Source organism: Typopeltis vanoorti, chromosome 11 (genome assembly GCF_054136105.1).
Source record: "Typopeltis vanoorti isolate ZY-2024b chromosome 11, IOZ_Tvanoo_1.0, whole genome shotgun sequence".
Taxonomy (NCBI): Eukaryota; Metazoa; Arthropoda; class Arachnida; order Uropygi; family Thelyphonidae; genus Typopeltis; species Typopeltis vanoorti.
In genome coordinates, this window is record NC_143559.1 from 49,294,131 (window position 1) to 49,316,933 (window position 22,803).

The following is a 22,803-nucleotide window of genomic DNA, read 5'->3' on the forward strand; positions in this document are numbered from 1 at the left end:
TGTTTCTGCTCGTCAAAGTATTCTTCAGCAACCAAGTGATTTGATGAGCTGATTTAGCCACTTTTGCAATGTGCCCCCTAAACTTCCTCTACCTATCCACCAACACTCCCAAGTCCCTGGCCTCATCAATTACTCTGGAGATTGATGAGGCCAGGGACAAACCTAACTCTATTCACGGAATAGTTAGGTTTGTTATTTTTTCAAATAGGTGGTCAGTATTTTTTAACATTGATTTTGATTTGGTTAGTGAAGGTTTGAGTAGTTTTACTAAAAATTTTGATGTGTTGTTTTTGTATGAGATTATTGGGCATACTGGGTGGCCATCTTTATGGGTTTTAATTTGTCTATACATGTGGCATGGGATATTGTATTTTTCATTGTTATTTTATCTATCTTATTTTGATTTTTTTAATTCATGCAGCATATTATTAATATGTTTTATTAGGGTGCGGGGGGGTCATTTAGGACTTTTTGGTATGCATTTTGATCATTTAAAATTTCTGTTATTTTGTTGTGATAATCCATTTTGTTAATGATGACCACTGTCTCCTTTGTCTGCTTTAGTGATCATTATATCTGGTTTCTATTTTAATGATATCAAACTTTGTTTGTAGGTTTGAAGTAATGTTGGATTGTATTTTTATTTTGCTATTTAAAATGTTGTTTATTTTATGAAATAGTATTTCTTTGTTGGGATCTGTTTCTAGTTTAGCATGGATTTTGATAATATTGTCTTTGCTCTTTGGCACATATTTTGGGGATATTGCAAAGTTTAGACCTTTATTTAAAATGGTAATTTCATCAGGTGTGGGATTATAATTTGATAAATTTATAATTGAGTTATTTGACATAGGTTGCATGGTGGTGTTATAGGAAGGATTGGAAGGTGCACATTTGTTGTTATGGGGGTCTGTTAGAGCATTCCATTTTTTTTGTAGGGCAAGTTTCAATTGCGGGCCTGGTTGGCCAAGTGGTTAGCTTGTCTGCTCTCTGGCCAAGATGCTGTGGGTTCGAATCCTGCCGTGGGCATGGATGTTTGTGATTGTCCTACAAACTTTGTGTAGAAAGGGAATCTCTGACCCTACCACTTATTCTAGCAGAAGACATCATTGCCAAACACCACGTGAGGTACGGCAGTGACCATATGGTGTCCAAGGACGTCAAATGTGGAAAAAAAAAAAAAAGTTTCAATTAATTGTGTGTAATCATTGATTTGTGATTGGATATTTTCTGAAAAGAGTACCCATTATTTGGGCTTAATAATGTTTTTAGTCTATTTTTTTGTCTGGTGAATGTATAAATGTGTCTGTCTGTTTTATTATTATTATCCTACGATCCCATGGAGTCACAGCCTTATCTAATAGGTCTCTTTTGTCATACACACACACACACACACACACACACACACACACACACACACACACACACACACACACACACACACATATATACACAGCTCATCATACCATGCCTTAAACATATTCAAATTCTCTGCAGACACCATGCTCTAAGGACATTCATTCCAATCATCCACAACTCTCTATGCAAAAAACCTGCTTCTCACTCCCCTGCTCAAATCCTCCTTATGCAGCTTCCAGGGATGACTTCTTGTTCTCCCCTAATCTCCCAACATTTTTGGAAACATTTCTTCAACATTAATCATATAACAACCCCTTACCAATTTGTATTTTTCTATCATAACACCACTCTTCCTCCTATCCACCAGACTCTGCAGATTGCATTATCTCAAACTTTCTTCGTATTATAATAGATTTAGTTTAATCCTTTATCCCAGTGAGAGCAAACAAAGTTTGCGCCTGAAAATATCTTCAGGACTAAATATATAGTGTTGTACTATCTTATCCAGTAAGTAGTGCAACACCAAGGCAACTCGTGGCAAAGGTGGAGCAAGCTACCAGGCACTTCTAACCCAGTATCTCCCAAAATGCAAAACACATTTCCTATGTGGATATGTATACTGTTATGCATTAAAGGGATTGGCCATCTACCCAGACTAGTTTCGACCTTTATTGAGGTCTCTTCAGTGGGAGCCAGGCCCAGAGCTGGAGATACCAGGCAGAAGCAGTAGCAAGTCATCTGTGCCTATGGGAGTTGCCAAAAGGTTTATCACCTTTTTTTTAAAAATTACTCTGGATTTAGAGAAAGATGTTGAAAATTTATTTATCACTAGGTTAGACTATAATAGATTTAGTTTAATCCTTTATCCCAGTGAGAGCAAACAAAGTTTGCGCCTGAAAATATCTTCAGGACTAAATATATAGTGTTGTACTATCTTATCCAGTAAGTAGTGCAACACCAAGGCAACTCGTGGCAAAGGTGGAGCAAGCTACCAGGCACTTCTAACCCAGTATCTCCCAAAATGCAAAACACATTTCCTATGTGGATATGTATACTGTTATGCATTAAAGGGATTGGCCATCTACCCAGACTAGTTTCGACCTTTATTGAGGTCTCTTCAGTGGGAGCCAGGCCCAGAGCTGGAGATACCAGGCAGAAGCAGTAGCAAGTCATCTGTGCCTATGGGAGTTGCCAAAAGGTTTATCACCTTTTTTTTAAAAATTACTCTGGATTTAGAGAAAGATGTTGAAAATTTATTTATCACTAGGTTAGACTATAATAGATTTAGTTTAATCCTTTATCCCAGTGAGAGCAAACAAAGGTGATAAACCTTTTGGCAACTCCCATAGGCACAGATGACTTGCTACTGCTTCTGCCTGGTATCTCCAGCTCTGGGCCTGGCTCCCACTGAAGAGACCTCAATAAAGGTCGAAACTAGTCTGGGTAGATGGCCAATCCCCTTAATGCATAACAGTATACATATCCACATAGGAAATGTGTTTTGCATTTTGGGAGATACTGGGTTAGAAGTGCCTGGTAGCTTGCTCCACCTTTGCCACGAGTTGCCTTGGTGTTGCACTACTTACTGGATAAGATAGTACAACACTATATATTTAGTCCTGAAGATATTTTCAGGCGCAAACTTTGTTTGCTCTCACTGGGATAAAGGATTAAACTAAATCTATTATAGTCTAACCTAGTGATAAATAAATTTTCAACATCTTTCTCTAAATCCAGAGTAATTTTTAAAAAAAAGGTGATAAACCTTTTGGCAACTCCCATAGGCACAGATGACTTGCTACTGCTTCTGCCTGGTATCTCCAGCTCTGGGCCTGGCTCCCACTGAAGAGACCTCAATAAAGGTCGAAACTAGTCTGGGTAGATGGCCAATCCCTTTAATGCATAACAGTATACATATCCACATAGGAAATGTGTTTTGCATTTTGGGAGATACTGGGTTAGAAGTGCCTGGTAGCTTGCTCCACCTTTGCCACGAGTTGCCTTGGTGTTGCACTACTTACTGGATAAGATAGTACAACACTATATATTTAGTCCTGAAGATATTTTCAGGCGCAAACTTTGTTTGCTCTCACTGGGATAAAGGATTAAACTAAATCTATTATAGTCTAACCTAGTGATAAATAAATTTTCAATTTCTTCGTATTAAACATTCCAGAGATTAGAATCTATTTTGGTAAACTGCCTCTGGACCCTCTCCAACATCTCTTCATCCTTTTGAAAACCAGGTGAGCAAATCTTTACACAGTAGTCCATGTGTGGCCTAATCAGAGCCTTATACATGGAACCAGAATCTCCTTGCTTCTACAGGTCAGTGTCCTCTGCATAATTCCCAGAATTTGTTGTGTTGATCTAAATGTAATCTAAATTTCAGATTCTTATCTACCATTACCCTAAGATCTCTTATTTCCTCTACCTCCAATAATATATACCCACCAAGAGTAAATTCTACACCCATCTTAGTTTTTTTAAAATTTAAAACCTTGCACTTTGCAAAATTGAACTAGCATCCCCACTTCTGTGCCTATTCATTCAGTGTATTGAAGTTTCCTTCTAAGGCAGGGGGTGGCAAAGTGGTCGATACCGATCCCTTGGGGTCGATGTGGCTCCCCCATTCTGAGCCATATTTCTCCTCCAGAATTGCGACAACAGGAAGCTTTGCTTCGTGAATATAAAAAAAAAAATCTTAAATAACCCAAATCTTCCAATACACGAGTTTATTCCAAATGCTTTATCTGATAGATTAAAATCCAGAAGATCTGCCTTTGGGACTGCCTGTAATCTTCTCAGTCAGAATGTCATTGCAGACATTTATTGTTCCCTATCCAAGGGAACAATAAATGTCTAGGGTCAAAAGGAGATTTAAATTTTTAATGTTCTTTATAAATTTCTTTAAATATTTTCTTTAAATATTTCTTATTGAGAAGCAGTAATGAAGTAAAAGGATAAAAGGAATTATTATTTTTAAATAGGGAAGTTTATTATCGATAATATTTATTTAACATAATGGGGGGTCAATGAGGGGTCAGTGGTCTAATCTACTGACCCCTCATCGATCTAATCTACCCCTCATAGTTCATCCCAACTTTGATTCATCTGCAAACATCTGTATAACCCATTCAAATCCTACCCAATCTCATTAACATGCAGGTTAAACAGCATTATTTATTTATTTATCGTATGGCATATACACATGGTTAAAAAAGGGAATAACATGAAATACATATGGATAAGATACAAATATATAAAATTATAAATATAAAATAAAACATAGACAAACAGATAAAATACAGACATTAAATATATGACAAGCATCAGACAAAAATTTAGTCATATTTTTACATTTAGATTTTTAATCCAATTGATTACCTCTGGGGATAGGTCAAAAATGTCCTTTAGTTCACCTGGATATGCTGTTAACTCACATTCCTGAACTATATGACGGATGGTTTGGGTCTTGGCTCCACAAGGACAGTGGGGATTCGGTATCTTTCCCCACTTTGATAGTAAGTCTCCGCATACATCGTGACCTGTACGGATCCTATTAGCGGTTTTCCATATATTCCTCAGCAGGTCAAATCCAGATGGTTTTTGAAGAATCTTTATGTAGCTACGGACTTCAGGTGATACTGCTTGAGTCCACAGTGCGTCCTACTTATTCATCAAGCTTACATTCTGACTGAGAAGATTATAGGCGGTCCCAATGGGCAGATCTTCTGGATTTTAATCTATCAGATAAAGCATCTGGAATAAACTCATGTATTGGAAGGTTTTAGTTATTTCAGATTTTTTTTTATATTCACAAACCAAAGCTTTCTGTTGTCGCAATTCTGGAGAAGAAATATGGCTCAGAATGGGGGAGTCATTGTAAGGGTGTGCTTCTGATACAACTCATTATTAAACGCATCGAGAAATTAAGTTGAACATTGAATTTGTTGACATGGTGGCTATTAAGCCAAACAGGGGCACCATACTCTGATTAAACAGCAATGGCACTAAAACAGACCCCCCCCCCCTGAGGCACACCACTAGTAACTTTCCTCTTCTGGGATATTGCTTTCCCATACACAACTTGTTATTACCTATCAGAAATCCAATCTCCAATCCAATGCACTAGTCTAATATCAAATACCATCTGATCTAGTTTGATTATCAACTTATCATGCAGTAATCTATCAATACCCTTTGCAAAGTGTTAGTATACTACTGAGTATCCATCTCCCACATCCAATGCTGCTGTCACCTTATTGTTATAAATAAGTAGATTATTAAAATATGACCTCCCTTTGGCAAATCCATGCTGTTCATCAAAGATAATACCATTGTTGTCGACCCAATTCTGATTCTCACTAGTCTTCATCATCATCATCATCAAATTCCTGCCATGTACCTTCATGGGGTGTACAGGATATGACAGTACTACATGAAAAAATTACATCATTACTAACTTCCTATCTACAATTTTCCTCCAAATCAGTCTGTTACTTGTCAAGACTCCAACATTATCAGATCTTATATTTCTATCGTCTAAGGCACTTTGTACCGTATCAATCCACCTATATCTTGGTCTTCCTCTGGGTCGTTTTCCTTCCAACTTGGCAGAGAACACTTGTTTTGCTAATCTTTCCTCTCCCATTCTATTTAAGTGACCATACCATCTGAGATTAGCTCTGCTAACGCATTCCTGGATGCTGACAATGTCAAGTTCTTTCTTAATATCCTCATTTTTAATATGATATTGCCATTGATGCCATCTGTTCACGCCTCTAATCTTTCTCAGGACTCTCATATCTGTGGTTTCTAGTCTTTGGTCAAGTGTTTTACTTCTGACCCAGCTCTCAGATCCATAAGTTAAAATTGGTTTGAACACAGTCTTGTATACAGCTAATTTAGTGTTCCGACTAATTTCTTTCTTATTCCATATGAATTTATTCAATTGACTTCCCACGATACCAGCTTTGCTGATTCTGTTGTCTATTTTTATATTTAGTTTACCATCTTCAGTAAAAATTGTGCCTAAGTAGCTGAAATGTTTTACTTGTTCCACAGGTTCTCCATTCACAACACAGTTGACATTTTCAATGATTCTACCTATTTTCATTGTCTTTGTCTTTTTATTGCTGACCTTCATACCATATCTATTACAACAGCTATTCAATTTAGTCAGAGAATCTTGCAGACTTGTAGCGGATTTATTTAGAAGTATAACATCATCCACATAAAGCAAAGAGCTGACATTAACATCTCCAATTTTGAAATCAGGTTTAATACCACATTCCTTCATAATGTGATCCATATAGATAATGAATAACAGAGGGGATAATGTACATCCTTGTCCCACACCAGATTTAACATTAAACCATCTTCCTGTACTTCCTTCAATTCTAACTACTAACTCACAACTCAAATAAAGACTAAGTATTGCTTGATATAATGCCCCATTGACACCATATAACTGCAGCATATTGAATAGCTTCTCTCTTGGCACCTTATCATATGCCTTTTCCAAATCGACAAAACTTAAATAAAGATCTTTGTTATATTCCCATGCTTTCTCGACTATTTGTCGTAAAGTGAAGATCTGATCCTGACAGCCTCTATTTGGCCTGAATCCAGCTTGTTCTTCACCAAGCTTTTCTTCCACAATTCTTCTCAACCATTTCTCAAGTATACTTGCATAGATCTTGCCAGGAACACTCAGTAGGGAAATACCTCTGTAATTCTCACATTCAGTTTTATTTCCCTTTTTATATATGGGTACTATGAGAGCTCTACTCCAATCATCGGGAATTCGTCCCTCTGTCCAGGCTTTCTGAACTATGCAGTGCAGCCACTGTAAGACTCTTATACCACCATACTTCAGCATTTCTGGTCGAATATCATCTACTCCTGCTGCCTTTCCACATTTCAAGCCTTTGATGGCTTTTTCTACTTCAAGTATGGATATGTATTCCTGACTGCATGCCTGGTCAGTGTTTTTTATCACTGTGCTGTCATCACTGCTTGTTTCATTTAGCAGTTTTTCAAAGTAATTACTCCATACTTAAAGGATATCTTTTTCTCCTGTTTTCATTTCACCTTTATCATCTCTAACTCCTTTTACAGCACTCTTTCCTCCATTCCTAAGCTTCTTCAACAACCTCCAGAATATTTTGCCACCTTCTTGATATTTATTTTCTATGTTCCTGCCAAAGTCCTCCCATGACTTTTGTTTAGCTAGTTTTACACACTGTTTAGCTGACTTATTGCCAGGAACTTTTGATATGCTTTCTTCTTTTCCTTCACTGCCTCTTTAACTTCCTGTGTCCACCAGGGAGTTCTGATTTTTTTATCCTTGCACACAACCTCACCACATGCCTCTCTGGCAGAATCAATCAATGTTTCCTTCAGAGTTTGCCACTGAATCTCCAAGGTTTGATTCCTGTTCTCAGACTCTTTCATTTTCTTTTCAATAATATTTCTGTAATTTAGTCTACAGTTCACATCTGAGAGCTGCTCAACTTTTATTCGCTTTAAAACTTTCTTACGTGTTATTCTTTTCAATATGAAATTCAATTTTATTCTGCTCAAGACTAAATAGTGATCACTTCCAATTTCAAATCCTCTGTACACTCTGGTGTCCTGCACCAGGGAGAAAACATCACTATCTATCAACAATAACATAGTCAATGAGACTTTTCTTATTCCTAGCCTCTTCTCTCCATGTGAATTTGTGCACATTTTTATGTTGGAACATGGTGTTAGTAATAACCAGTCCATGTCCTGAGCAGAAATCCAACAGATATTTGCCATTATTATTAGCTTTACTCTTTTCTCCAGATTTTCCCAAAATATTTTTGTATGTCTCACAATCATTTCCTACTCTACTATTTAGATCCCCAACAAGGACCAACTTTTCCTTTTTCATTGTGTCAGTTGCTTTTTCTAAAGCCTCAAAAAATTCCTCCACTTCTACCTTAGTAGAACCTTCTGTGGGACCATAGGCACAAATAAGTCTCATTGTCCAGTTCCCCCTTCTCATATTTGCCCACATTACTCTACTTGAGACTGACTGCCATTCAAGAAGATTAGCCTCGTATTTTGTGTTGAATACTATGGCTACTTGATTGTCATTTTCCTTGATTGTCATTGTCTGAATATAACATTTTGTATTTATTGCTCAGAAAGATCTCACCAGTTTTGGTCTTTTTTGTTTCAGTCACCCCTATTATGTCGATCTGGTACTTATCTAATTCCTCAGCTAGCTCCATTTCTTTGCCATTCAGGCTTCTTACGTTGATAGTACCGATCTTTAACTCTGGTGATGTTGAGTTGGGGTTTGTTTTCAGATTTGTTCCAGTAGCTGACGTTTCGCTGTTCGCCCTGGTTCCCTGGCGAAAACAACGGGGGCCTTGTTTAACCGGGCGACGCCCCAGCCGGCATGAAATTTTGTCATGTTGTACCATCATTTTTTATTTTGGTTTAACCAATAAGAATATAATTTGGTCGGCTAAATCCCAAATAGCCAGCCCATCCTCGTTCGTTCAGTATCAAAGTAGATACCCAACAGGGTGCACCACGAGAAGGTGAGGATTGGACATTAGGTCAGAAGCCCTGGTCGGTTCTCCGCATTCCTTTAAAGGCTATGTGGAGGTCTCCTCTCATTTATACAGCTTTGACCCTTAAGCACCCCCTCAGTAGTCTTTACAACCCTTTAACCACAACACCTGACTCTCTCACCTACTTTATAAAGCAGTACAATCTTGCTCTCCTTACACTGCTTTGGAACGTGACCCAGTGTAAGACTGATAATAAACAAAACTCTCAAGGCAGATACAGTTTCCTGGCACATTCTGTCTAAATCTCCAAATCATCAAGCCCCACAACCTTATACATCAAGTTTGCTCAATTCTCTCATATACCTCTTGCTCACTTAGTCTCACCTCCTCATCATCAACTGCTCTGAAACTCTCCATGATGTCACATTCACAAGAATTAAAAACCTTTATGAACTGTTCATTAAATATCTCAACTGTATTCTCTGCAGCACTTGTCCTTATACCATTTTCTCCAATCGGTGCATTCCTACCATAATCATTCTTATTTTTGCTGGCTGCATATCAAAAGAACTCCCTGAGATTTTTTGCTTCATTATCTAACTTCTGCTCATACTGAACTTTTTCTTCCCTTACCAACCCAGTCACCCTCCTTGCCTGTTCTTTGTATTCCTCATTGAATTAATTACTACCATTCTTCTTCTTATTTTTCCTCCATAATGTCTGTTTTTCTCTCTCTCTATTGCATGCTTAATCTCTTCATTCATAAATTTCAAAAATACCTTATTTAACTTTCTGACCTTTGGAATACATTTAGACATTGCTTCTACTAAATAGTTCTTGAATATCTGACAAGCAGCACTGATCTCCTTTCTATCCAACTCTTCGTTTCATGCTTCAGTTCCAAGCTGCCTCCTTAGCTTCTCATGTAGTTCCACAATATACCCCTTCCTCACAGAAGTCCTCACATGGTTGGCAACCACCCAGGTAATCACTTCATGGTCACTCTCATCAAATGGAGGGAGATTTTACACCTCTTTGTAATAACATCCTCTGATGAGATGATCAAATCAAAGCCATTCAATCCTCATGTTCCCTCTGTTAGATACTGTTTAAGGTAGTTGTCCCTCAAAAACTCATCAAAAGACTCATTTTCTTTACTTCCATTGCCATCTTGTCATCTTAATCTATATTGCCATAATTAAAATTACCCATAAGGATCACCCTTTTCTCATTTATTTGGCTAATTTTCTTATGCATTTCCTGATCACTATCCTCCGCATTACTATGTCTACAGCAACATTCAACAAAGTATTTCATTCTATTCGCCTCTATTGGACACCATATTGCCTCAAAACCATTACCATTATTTTCCCCTTATATCTTGTACAATGGAGAAGAAAAGCCCAAGACAGGAATAGCTGGACTCTTTACGACCTGCAGTCATGGAGAAATCCTGACTGAAACCACAGGTCCATCAAGGAATCTTGACCTTGTATGGATATAACGCTTTTTCTATCATCAATAGCACTCCAACTCCCTTTCTATCTTCACGAAATACATCATACCCTGCCATCCCTATTCTTGTCATGATGTCATCCTCATCCAACTACATCTCACTTATTTCAACAATTTTTGGGTGAACAAATTCAATGAATACAACCATTCTATTTCTCTTGTTTCACATACTTCTATATTTATATACAAACCTTAACAGCCCATTCCTGGATCTGTAACAAGTTTCACTGATACCACTTATTAGATGTTAGTTCTCCATACTTTCCTCAAGCCATTTCTTTTTCTCCTTACTCATCTCAGAACCTTCTTCAAATTGAAACGGGTCATCTGCTTCCATTTTTGTCAATGTACTCATTTGCATCCTCTTGGACCATCAACCTTTCTCATGCTGTGTTCCACTGCCCACCCTGAGTCTCCCCATTTCCCTGTTTGTCTTGCACACTTGTTCTCTCATTCTCTACACTCATGCTACCCATTTCCTTCATTCATAAGCACCACTTCAATCTCTCCTTCCTTATTCTCACATCACTTCTTACTTGTTCAGATTCATTCTCTGTACTCATTACTCTCCCTTCCAGCAGCAGCAGCGTCTCTTCAAATGACTCACACCAAACTATTGAAATGCAGTCCATCACTCTTATACAGTTCATTTCTTCCTTCAAACTCATTCAACACATTAATGAGCTGCACTCCTTTCTCTTGACACATTTCTACTAACATATCATTCACAAATCTTGCTTTGCACTCTCATCTCATCACTGTCATACCTGGGCAACACACTTACTACCTTTCCTATTACACTTTATTTTTTATCCTTCTCAACAACCTCCTGATATCCAGTCTTATGTGTTCCTTGTTCTCAGTCAAGTCATTTGTTCCTATTACCACTACCAATTTTTTTTTTACTCGCTTACCCCTCATATTCAATGCCTCAATCACTCTGTTCTTTTTATCTCCAGGAAAACAAACCTTATGCATCTTCTCATTCACCACACCTCTAATAATCAATTCCACCTACAACGTCACTCGTGGGTCTTTCATTACCATTTTCATAATGACATCATTTGTTTTCGTCTTTTTTTTAACTGTTCCATACATATCTACAACTATGCTCATTTCACTCTGCATACATCTCATCTTCACCAACTCACTTTTCAAATCTTGCATCCTTTTTTCACTATCATTCATGCTTTTTCTTTTATTGCCAGTCTCTCTCTCTCTCTCTCTCACACTCTCTCTCTCTCTCTCTCTCTCTCTCTTTTTGCTGTCAGTCCTGATTACAACCTTACTGTTAACTTCACTCTGTTTTTCAATGTCATTATTGCTGTTTTTTTTAACATTGTATAAATTATCACTCTTTTTATTGTTCATTGATTTTTTTCCATGCTATCATTTCCACACACACTCTGAACACAATCTTCAACTGCCGTGTCAGTTATGACTCCATGTTCCTTACTCATATTTAAACTATTTAACCTCATATTTAAGCAAGCCTCACAGTCCATCAGAATATTGCATTTCCTACATACCCACACTTGTTCTTTTCTCTTATTCAGCCTCTCTACATAAATATCCACATCTTCCCATGCATACATATTCCATTCTTGACACCATACCATTTTTGAGAAATCTAATCTATGCCATCTGCTTTATTTGTCTTTTGTGCAGACCTACAGGCCTTTCACCATCATGTTATACCAGTGTGCTACATTTAACAATTTTGTAAACAAACAAGCCTAATGCTACAAACACTGCATACGCACAATTTTTACCACAACTCTCACACATAAACACATACTTATTTATAATTAATAAGTCAGAAAAAACTTATCTGAACTACTAGCCCTCTTTAAACAAACCTTCTAGTAAAATGCCACCTGGCAATGATTTATTTCTAACCAAGCTGTCAGATCCATATGTTAAAATTGGTTTGAACACTGTTTTGTATTCAGCTATAGTGTTTTGACTAATTTCTATCTTATCTTATCTATATGTAAATTTGGTATTTTCACTAAAAATTTCACCTCAATAGCTTCTTTTTCTTCTTCTTCATCAGCTTGTTTAACCCCTTTCTGTCTTGAACTTTTTCATTTCAGTTCTAAATTTCATTCTCAGCTATCTTTTTTGGATATTATTCTCCCAATGCATGTAAAGTCTACCTCTAGGTCACTCTACCTAGGTCTCTACCACCATGCTTCATCTTGAATGCTTGTTTAGCTATTTCTCTCCTTACCCATTATTTCCACACATGTCCAAACCATCTTATTCTGCATGCTCTAATTTCATCAACTAGAAGTGGGGGATCTATAGAGTACATATAGTTCTTGATTATGTCTTCTTCTTCTCCATTCATCTGTTGTGTTATGTCTTACAAGTCCATAGACTTTTCTGAGGATTTTCAATGATCTGCAACACTTTTGCATCATGGTCTGTTATGCTCCAGGTTTCTGCTCCATACCAAACAGCAGGCCTAATGATTGCTTTCAATTTTTTTGCTGATGTTTTCAGTGTTCCTTCCTATTTCATAGTCCTTATCCTTTTATTGCTGATTTTCATGCCAAATTGGTTATAGCAGGTATTCAACTTTGTTAAGGAATCCAGAAGACTTTTACTGATATATACTTCTTCTTTATGATGATTTTTAAGACTTTTTGAGTCTCAAACTATGATAGCCATGAAGACTTCATACGGGCTTGAGGCTGAAGACACATAATGTGAGAGAGGCTCAATTCCAGGAACTTACAGGTGATATTAACTATTTGATAGGTGTCATCTGGTAAAAGCTATTGTGATTAGAGTGCTCTGAAAAGCTGTTTATTTAAATAATAATAATAATAAAAAACTGGCAATATTTTATATAAATTATATTTATATAAATATAATAAATAAATAATTTATATATTATTTCAGTTAGATTTTGATTAGTTTTATCATATATATACACATATATATATATAAGTTATTCTGTATAGTACATTTCATAATGCAGCATATAGCACTGATGCAAACTAGAAAAATGGCACCCAAGTCCTCCTTGTTCAAAGAGTTCGTCTTAAGACTTTATTTGTAGTGTGGATCTATTCTTTACCCAGAGCATGTGGAATGTTGTTTGAAAGCAAGAGTAGTGTGTGAGTGTATGCAGGAAACATTTTGACAACAAGTACCAGACATGTTGGTTGGATTGAAAGAAAGTGATGAGTATAAGAATGATAACATTGTATAATATAAGCACTTATTCACAAGAAAGATATTTAATTAACCAAATATTTCTTGTGAATACATGCTTATATTATACAATCTTTATGTCACAAGTTTCCTTAAAACATCAGAATGATAACATGGATGAAGTTTTTATTTATTTTATTTGTATGGGGTTTCCCCCTGTTCCTCCACCAACCCTTAAGACTGGTTCAGCCCTTCTAATGAGAGATTAAGTGTGTATTTTATGACTGTAAATCCATGTGCATTCATGGACCGTTTTGCCTGTTCTAAGCAATGAAAAACCTGAGTTTCCAGGTGAAAAAATCCTCTACCTCCGTATGAGACTGGCTAACTCACCTTTAGTTGAAAGAGACCAGATAAAGGTCACTCATATCATGGATGAGAATCAAACCCGAGTCTTTCCGACCAAAGGGCTTTGTCTATACTGACTGAGCTACTGAGACTCTGTGGATGAAGTGAAGAATGAAGAGTTGTAATGAGAGATACAGTATGCTTATGTGGAATCCTTCACAGGACGAAGCATGAACTGTTGGAGAGAATGCAGAAATATCTGGTATCTTTCGATTAATGATGAGTTAGCCAGTCTCATTTGGAGGTAGAGAATTTTTTCACCTGGAAACTCAGTTTTTCATCGCTCAGAACAGGCAAAATGGCCCGTGAATGCACATGGATTTACAGTCATAAAATACAATGAAAGAGAAATGAAAGAAAGAAGAGGTGTGAGAAAAAGAGAATGGAATGTTTGACTAATCTAGAAAGGATAAGGAGAGAATTTAGTATGGTAATTCTACAGTAAGGGGGAGTACTTGATGAGAGCATGATGAAACCGTACTTCCCAGGTGTAGATTAATGATGCTACTGAGGCTATTAGGATGCATAAAGGCAAAGTGAAAGAATTAAATGTTTTGGCAGCTAAAAATGATTTGAACAGAGATGTATGTATGAAGGAGGACATGAAAGAGTGAGAGCAAAGATAGTGAGTCTCTTGCCATGGTTTGTATAAAGGTGAGTTGAGAAGGAGGGCTATGATTGCAAATATGTTACTATGTAGGTTATGCAGGAGGAATAATACAGTTTATCAATATGAAGAGTAAGTTCAGTGGACAAAGGGACTTATATTAGGCAGATGGTTTGTACTTGAATGGATTTAATGTTCATAGTCTGGAAAAAAGTAAGTGCTGCTGATCAGGAAAACTAGAGATATATGTGTGTGGGGGAGGGGGGGGGGGGAGATGAGCGAACAGATACCAATGAGGCAAGTGAGTAAAATGAAAAAAATGTGGAGAAGTGGAGGATATTACTGCAAGTAATAAATCATTAGTATTCACAATCACTTATATTGTAGTTATTGTATTAATTTATGATGTACTGCAGTGGTGTTCAACCTTTTTAACTACGAGAGCTACTTTTCTATAAAAAGTTATTTGGCGATCTACTCTCTTATATAGATCACGTTCCTCCAACCTGATATCTGATTACGCACAAATAAACAACTAAAAACTTTGTGTATTTAAAAATTTACCACTTTTAATTATTTTAATACAACAAAAAAAAAACAAATATATTGGAATAAAATATTTATTTCTCTATTTTGGAAAACCAAAGTTAGAAAAAACAACAGATTGATTACAAACTCACAAGTTACAGGAAATGCTGGTTAATTAAAAAAAAAAAACTTAATGTGAAATTTGGCATTGTTTGAACCTCGCAATATTTTCATAGTCAAGTTGATATGAAGAAGTGGCCAATCGCAGACAATCATCCAAATGATCATTTGTAATATGGTTTCTTACTTGATCTTTTATGACGGTCATATTTGAAAAAGCGGATTCTGACAAGTATGTTGTCGATCCGAAACACAACAGAATTTTTCGCTCAATATTCCATAAACATTTATGGAATATTTTACATTTAAAATCAATAAACAATGACTTCATTGTTTATTGATTTTAAATGTAAACTATTCTGAATGTTTATTATCTTAAGTTCTACTTCAGCTTTGTTTATATCAAACAGCCCACTAATTTTATTTGAAATTTCTGTCTGTTCAAGTTTTCTTGAAATGGATTATTGATAAAAGATACAATCATTTCAGTTTTATTCAAATCTTTAAATCTTGAATTTATTTCTTCCTCAACTAATTCTATTTCACGAATAAATTCTTTTAAATCATAGCGAAGCATTTCTTGATTTTGTTCAAAAAATTTTAATAAATATAGGAGAAGTCTAAATTTGCGGTCATTTATATTTTTCTTTGATAAAAGTAAGTATTGTTGGAAAGTTTTTATTGAACTTAACATTTCAATTAAATTTTTATTTCTACCTTGTAACTCTATATTTAAATTGCTTAATTTCTTACATAAATCTACTAAAAATGATAAGTGTAACAACCATCTTTTATCACTCAATTGTGGATAAATATCTCCTTTTTCATCAAGAAAATTTTTTATACCGTTAATTAATACAAGAAATCTTTCTAAAAATTGACTTCTGCTGAGCCAGCAAACATTATTTTACAACAGACGTTCCCTATCATCATCTGCCTGTAATTTAAATAACCGTCGTTGCAGGGCTTTTCCTCGAACAGAATTTACAATTTTAAATGTAATATCCAAAACTTCTTTTGTGTTTAATCTTTTACTACACAGTATTGTTAGTGAATAATACAGTGGTACATTAAAAAATCTGGATATTTGTCATCGTTTTTACATAATGAAATGAAGCCTGATTTATTACCTGTCATTGCAGGAGCACCATCAGTAGTAATGGACATAAGTTTAAAAAGCGGAAGTTTGTGTTGTTTCACAAATTCATCAAATGCCAAAAAAAGGTCTTCTCCCCTAGTTCTTCCCAATAATGGTATAATTTTCAAAAGTTCTTCTTTACTTGAATAACCTTGAAATACCATGCGAATAAATACCATTAACTGAGCAATATCAGTGAAGTCATTTGATTCATCAAATTGTAATGAAAACGCAACACACTGGTGAATGTCTGACATTAACTTGGCCCTGGAAACTTTTCTTCGGCAATTTGAAACCTTGTCTGTGGCCTAGAAGTAGTCTCTCTCTCTAGCAATGTCTCAAACCGAGAAGCTCCTTTCTGGAAGCGGGAAACTCCTCTCTCAAGCAACATGGATCCGAGAAGTCTCTCTGACGGCGACTCTGGACCGGGCGGCCTCCTCTCTGACAGCAATTCTGGAACTGGGACCCCCTTCTGCTTGCTTCAGTCCCTTTTTTATTAGGCCTCCGCTGAGATCTCGCATGAAGTTTGGCAACCCCAGAATCAGTATGAATCTTTCATCTTAAGTTTCAAGTTCGGCATGCCTTTTGTTCTCCTCCGCTTTCTTTTGATTGTAAGTCACCGGCCATTGGAAAGTTGTTTGAACTCTTTCTGACTGACTTCGGAGATGTTTACACATAGAGCCTGCAAGCCTTTCTCATACATACAAGTTTCAATAACAATCTTTCTAATGCTGCCATGTACAGCTTCTCCGACAAAAACATTACCTTTGTTTTTAACACTCTATAGTTAGCTTCAAAAGAGTTATTTACAAAACATCTAATACAAACTATACCGAGACAAACAAAGTTTATATTTTACAGTATTCACATGGGACTTAACGTAAGTAAAAAATCGATGTAATGTGCTTTGGAATATTTAATATTTAAGCTACAATCCAGTTTTTACACTTTGCTTATAATTGTATTCACTCAGCTCGCTGTTTGACTTCCACTGATCCAAATTAAATTCATTTACCCGGACTTATAAGAAAATTACTGATTTGACAATTTTAACAAAAAATTAATAAACAATAGCAATACACTTAAAGCGAATTAAAAATAATACAAAATAATGATAAATAAAATATTATGTTTTTAGTTTTAATTAAATTTGTAAGTAAGGAGGAATACACAAGAGATCGACCAGAAATAGCTCCGAGATCGACCGGTCGATTGCGATCGATGGGTTGAACACCCTGATGTACTGCAATATGAGAAGGATGTTGATATTATCTTAAATGCCATATACTGTATGTTGTTCACATATGTATTATGTCGGTTATATGATGAAGGTATCCTGAACATTAAAGATTAAATTGATAAAATTACTTGCTTAGCAAAAACAGGAGAATAAATGTTATTGTTTTTATTTGATTTCTTTCATATACAGACCATTCATAGATCAATCATTTCTGTTTTCATTAAGTTTACAAACTTATTTATAGGAAAAATTTAAGCAACATTTTAGAAACATTTCCATTATTATGGATTGTGTAGGATGTGAAAAGTGCAGGCTCTGGGGAAAGCTACAGGTAAGTTTTAAATACTGTACATCTAAATTCATATCAAAGCAGCTATTATTTCTGCCCTTTCCTTTAGTGTTAAATAGTGATCAGCATTCATTTCAGTAAATTATACAGACTACAACTATGTTAGGAATAATTATTTTAATTTCCCAACATTTCAGCCTTCACATTAAAGTCATCATCTGGAGCGCACGCGCACGCACACACACACTCTCTCTCTCTCTCTCTCTCTCTATATATATATATATATAAATAAAATCATTTCATTGCATTTTGTTCTGATGGAGCTAGTGTAATGTTAGGAAACAAATCAGTGTTGCAATCAAACTTCTACAAAAATTTCCCAACGTTGTGATTTGGCATTGCGCTCATCGTTTACACTTAGCACTAGACGATTCGATAAAAAAAACATTAAAGAAATAAATTATTTGGAAATATTTATGGATAAATTATATGCTTTTTATCATCAATCACCAAAAAATCAACGAGAATTAAATATAATTGCAAAAGGCCTTGGGATCGAAATTTTAAAGATCGGCTGTGTGTTTGGACCATGATTGGCAGCTTGCAGTTTACGAACAGCTCTTGCTTTGTGGAGAAATTACTCGGCTTTATGCAAGCATTTTGCATTGAACGATAAATATAAGGGCTTTTTAAATGAACTTCTCAATTTGGAATTTTTAAAAGATCTAGCATTAATGATTGATATCCTACAGCAATTATCATATCTGTCAGAAGCTCTACAAAGTCGGAATATAAGTATTATAAGGGCTAAGTTAGGCCTTTTTTTTTTGCTCGACGATGGGAGCCCTTTGTTAAAATTTCCATAGCTCACTACTGAATATAACCGAAGTATTCTAAAAACAGAGATGTTTTTTAACACCACAACAGTCAAGCAGCATGTGCTGTTTTGTAGGGAAAATGAATATTAATAGTATTAAAGCAAATAGCATTATATGTACATGACACAGTAATTTTGCCTGTGTTTTTTCAAATTCTACTAATTTTCAACAGTGGTTGGTAATTATAGAAATTTTATGAACTTTTCTCAATGCAAGATAAATTCAGATCTGATGGCAGGTATTTGTTCACAGAATAAGGCAAACAAGTTTTCATGTATGCATTTCACTTTTGGAGATTTTTTTTTTTTTTTAATCAAACAAAATACAGTTATCTCTTAATGGGAGTTGGTTTCACAACAAGACCTTTCATTTCAATTTTTATTGTTTATATACCTTTTACTTCATTTTCCCATTGCTATTGCAATGATGTAAATCAGATGAAAACTCAGGAGTCAGTGAATTCACTATATAAAACTGTAATTTATCTCTTATGATTGCAAAATTCATATTTAGTTGTGTTATTTCTGTTACACCATGTGCAACTAAGAGCTAGTGCAATAAACCCTTCTTCTCATAGTATGGCCTGTTTCCACAAATGGGGTTCTGGCAAGGTGAGTATTGCTGCCTTAAAAGCATGCCTTATCTAATTGGAGAAATGCCAACTAAACCTCTAGGTGGTAGATGCCTTTCTGGTAAAACATTGCTGTACTGCCCTGTTTATTGGAAGTGTGAAGTAGCCATTACCATGTACATTACAGTAACATCTCTAGTATATGATTTCCATAGAGTCCTCACTGTTGACACTCTCCACACACAATAAAACTTCAGACTTTCTAATCAACTGGAAAATAATCCTATAGCTGCTTACTTTGTAGAAAGTTTTTTCACTTGGTTAAAATTAAATTAAAAATGCCAAGAAATTATATTCTTCATTCATCCTTTATCCAAGTGTAAGCAAAGTTTGTGCATGAAATTTCTTCATGACTAGACTACTTGTATACTAAAGCAATTAATGACTTCAAATAAATTATTTTACTATACCCTTAATACAAAGCACACATCCTTTTGGGTGTGTATAATGCTATGCATTATGGGAAGGGACTGCCTACTGAAACCACTACCTAGACTGGTTTCAGCCTTTATTGAGATCTCATCAGTGGGAGCCAGACCTAATAGAGATACCAAGGCTAAACACCTGATTAAACTTTGTTTGCTTACACTTCAATAAAGAATGAATCAAGAATATAATTTCTTGGCATTTTTAATTTAATTTATAATCAAGCGAAAAACTTTCTGTAACTAGTTCTAATCCAGATATTTTAATAATAAAGTGTTACACATTATCACTACTATATGGGATATGTATGATTTCTTCCATGTGTTGAGGCTTAAGTACTGTGAGGACATCATGTTGGAGGTTTAATGGAATATTTACAGCACTAGGAAAGGATTAAAATTTCAGTTTTAATTAAAACAGTTAAAATTGATAATTAAGATATTTAAAATTTTCAGTTGTGTCAATTTTCTGGGAGAAGGTTTCATTAAGCATGATAAGGCACTGTTCCAAGTTGTCCATGTGCACTTACTAAGTCTAGGAGTTGTTTAACAGTGGGAAGGTACAGGGGACAGAAAAATGGCTGGCTGAGAATGCTTAGGAGCTGGTTCTTCAATTTTGGCACAATGGGCACATGAGCCCACTGAACAAAAATCAAAAAGTGAACTCTTTTTCTTATCTATAATGTCTAATTTGCATATTGGGCATTTTAAAGAGTTCTATCTATGGCAACAAGACTCGTAGTGCTTTGTTGATGTTGTATTTTGTCTGCTATCCTTGCTTTGTGCTGCAGGCATGGCTACATACGAGGGTGGTCTGAAAAGTTCTCGGCCTAACAATGAAAAAACGAATTTATAATTTCAAATTCATGACTTATTTTTCACGGTATTAACAACACCACAAACACTTTTATCAACAAGGATGTTTTATTAACGCTAATATTTCGCTGATTTTCAACTCAGCATCATCAGAGCACCACACATGTAAACGCAACAGTGAGTGAGTGAAACAATAGAATTGCAGAAAGACAAAAGATCTAAAGTCCTATTTTTGGCGCCCTCTAACGAAGAAAAAAAAAAAAAAAAAAAAAAAAAGGCAGCAGTTATCCAGGAGTTTTTCTTAGGATAACCGTCTCCCAAATTTTTGGCAAATTAATGCAACCATATTTGTTAAGGTTGGGAGAATTCTTCAAAGCCATTGCTGACTCAAAAAATAGTCTTTCGGATCTATAACGACTCCTAAATAGCACATTCGTTTTCCTCCATCTAATCCTGTGTGAAGGAGTGTCCAAAGCATGGTCTGCCAGTCCCGACTTGCCATAGTAATAGTAGCAAATGTATCTTTCATGTTCTTCCAGGCGGATGTTCACTGATCTTCCTGTTTGCCCATAATAGGCCAAGTCACAGTCACATGGAACTTCACACACTCCTGGGTGTGCTAAAGGGTGAAGTTTATCCTTTGGTGAGCGGATCAGAGTTGCCAGCTTGACATGAGGCTTGAAGGTGGTGCAAAGGCCATGCTTCAACAATACTTTGGCTATCTTTTCCGATGTACCTCTGATATAGGGAATAGAAATGGTCATGTTGTATTCTTGTGTATTAGGGGGGGGGGCAGAGTAATGGGCCTATGTAGTATTTTTTCTATTTTGTGGGGATTGTAGCCGTTGGCTAAGAACGTATGGCGCAGGTACTGGAGTTCAGTGGTCAGAGCTGTATCGTTAGAACAAATGGCTCTGGCTCTGTGTGTAAGTGTTTTTAAAATGCCGTACTGTTGGACTGGATGATGATGTGATTGTTTATGTAGGTATCTTCCTGTGTGTGTAGGCTTCCTGTAAATAGAAAAAGATAGTGATCCATCTGAAAGGCGGGTGACTAATCTGTCAAGAAATGGTAAACGGTTATTTGATTCTTTTTCTACTGTGAAGTGAATTTTGGGGTGTTGGCTGTTTAGGTAGGTGACAAAAGCATCCAAAGTGTCTTGTCCATGGGGCCAGATGGCAAACACATCATCTACATAGCGCAACCACATTAGTGGCTTGTATGTAGCTGTGGTAAGTACTTTGTTTTCAAAGTGTTCCATGTAAAAATTTGCTAATGGGGGGGGAGAGGGGGGAACCCATAGCAGTACCATTAATCTGTTTGTAGAATTTTCCCCCCCATGTAAAGTAACCTGCATTCATGGTAAATTGAAATAATTCAAAAATATCTGGGGGAAATTTAGACTTGATTAATTCAAGAGTGTCTATAAGTGGTACATTGGTAAATAGGGAGGTGACATCGAAACTAACCATTATGTCTGAATTTTTTAGGATTAGATTTTTAACCAGTGTTTTGAAATGGATAGAATTTTTTTACAAAAGTAGAGGAGTTGCCAGTAAGAGGGGCAAGCGACTTAGCTAAATGCCAGGCCAGTTTATATGTGAGACTATCTATGCTATCAACTATGGGGCGTAGGGGAACATTGGTTTTGTGGATTTTTGGTAATCCATAAATACGGGGTGTTTTAACATGAATTGGTTTTATTTTCCTGATGATTTCTTTGGGCCATGATGTCACTTTTTTTAGTAATTTTCGGACTTTTTTCTTTTGCGACATTGTAGGGTCTCGATGTATAATTTGATACGTAGAACTGTCACATATGAGATCTTGCATTTTTTTGTTATACTCTTCTTTATTCATGATAACTGTTGCCTTTCCTTTATCGGCTTTTGTAATAATAATATTTTTATTATTGTATAACTTTTTTTGGGCAGTTATTTGCTTATGTGGTATATTACTTTTTGGAGGCTTAGCTTTGTTTATAATACTTGCTATGTCTAGTCGCACGTTATTGGCCATTGCTGGCAGAAGATCGTGGATACCCCGTTCTACTTTCATCATAATTTCGAGTTTAGGAATTTGTTTGGGCGCGACGGCAAAGTTATGTCCTAAACTGAGGGCGTTCTTG

The 22,803-nt window shown here is 35.9% G+C and overlaps 1 protein-coding gene across 1 annotated transcript in view; it reads left to right on the forward strand.

Moving 5' to 3' along the window:
• Positions 1-22,803, forward strand: part of LOC150101563 (ERO1-like protein alpha) — a 223,326-nt gene that overhangs the window by 158,816 nt on the left and 41,707 nt on the right. The window contains exon 12 of the mRNA XM_090401050.1: positions 17,881-17,967. Coding sequence (XP_090257176.1) covers positions 17,881-17,967 — 87 coding nt within the window. The remainder of the gene's footprint in view (positions 1-17,880; positions 17,968-22,803) is intronic.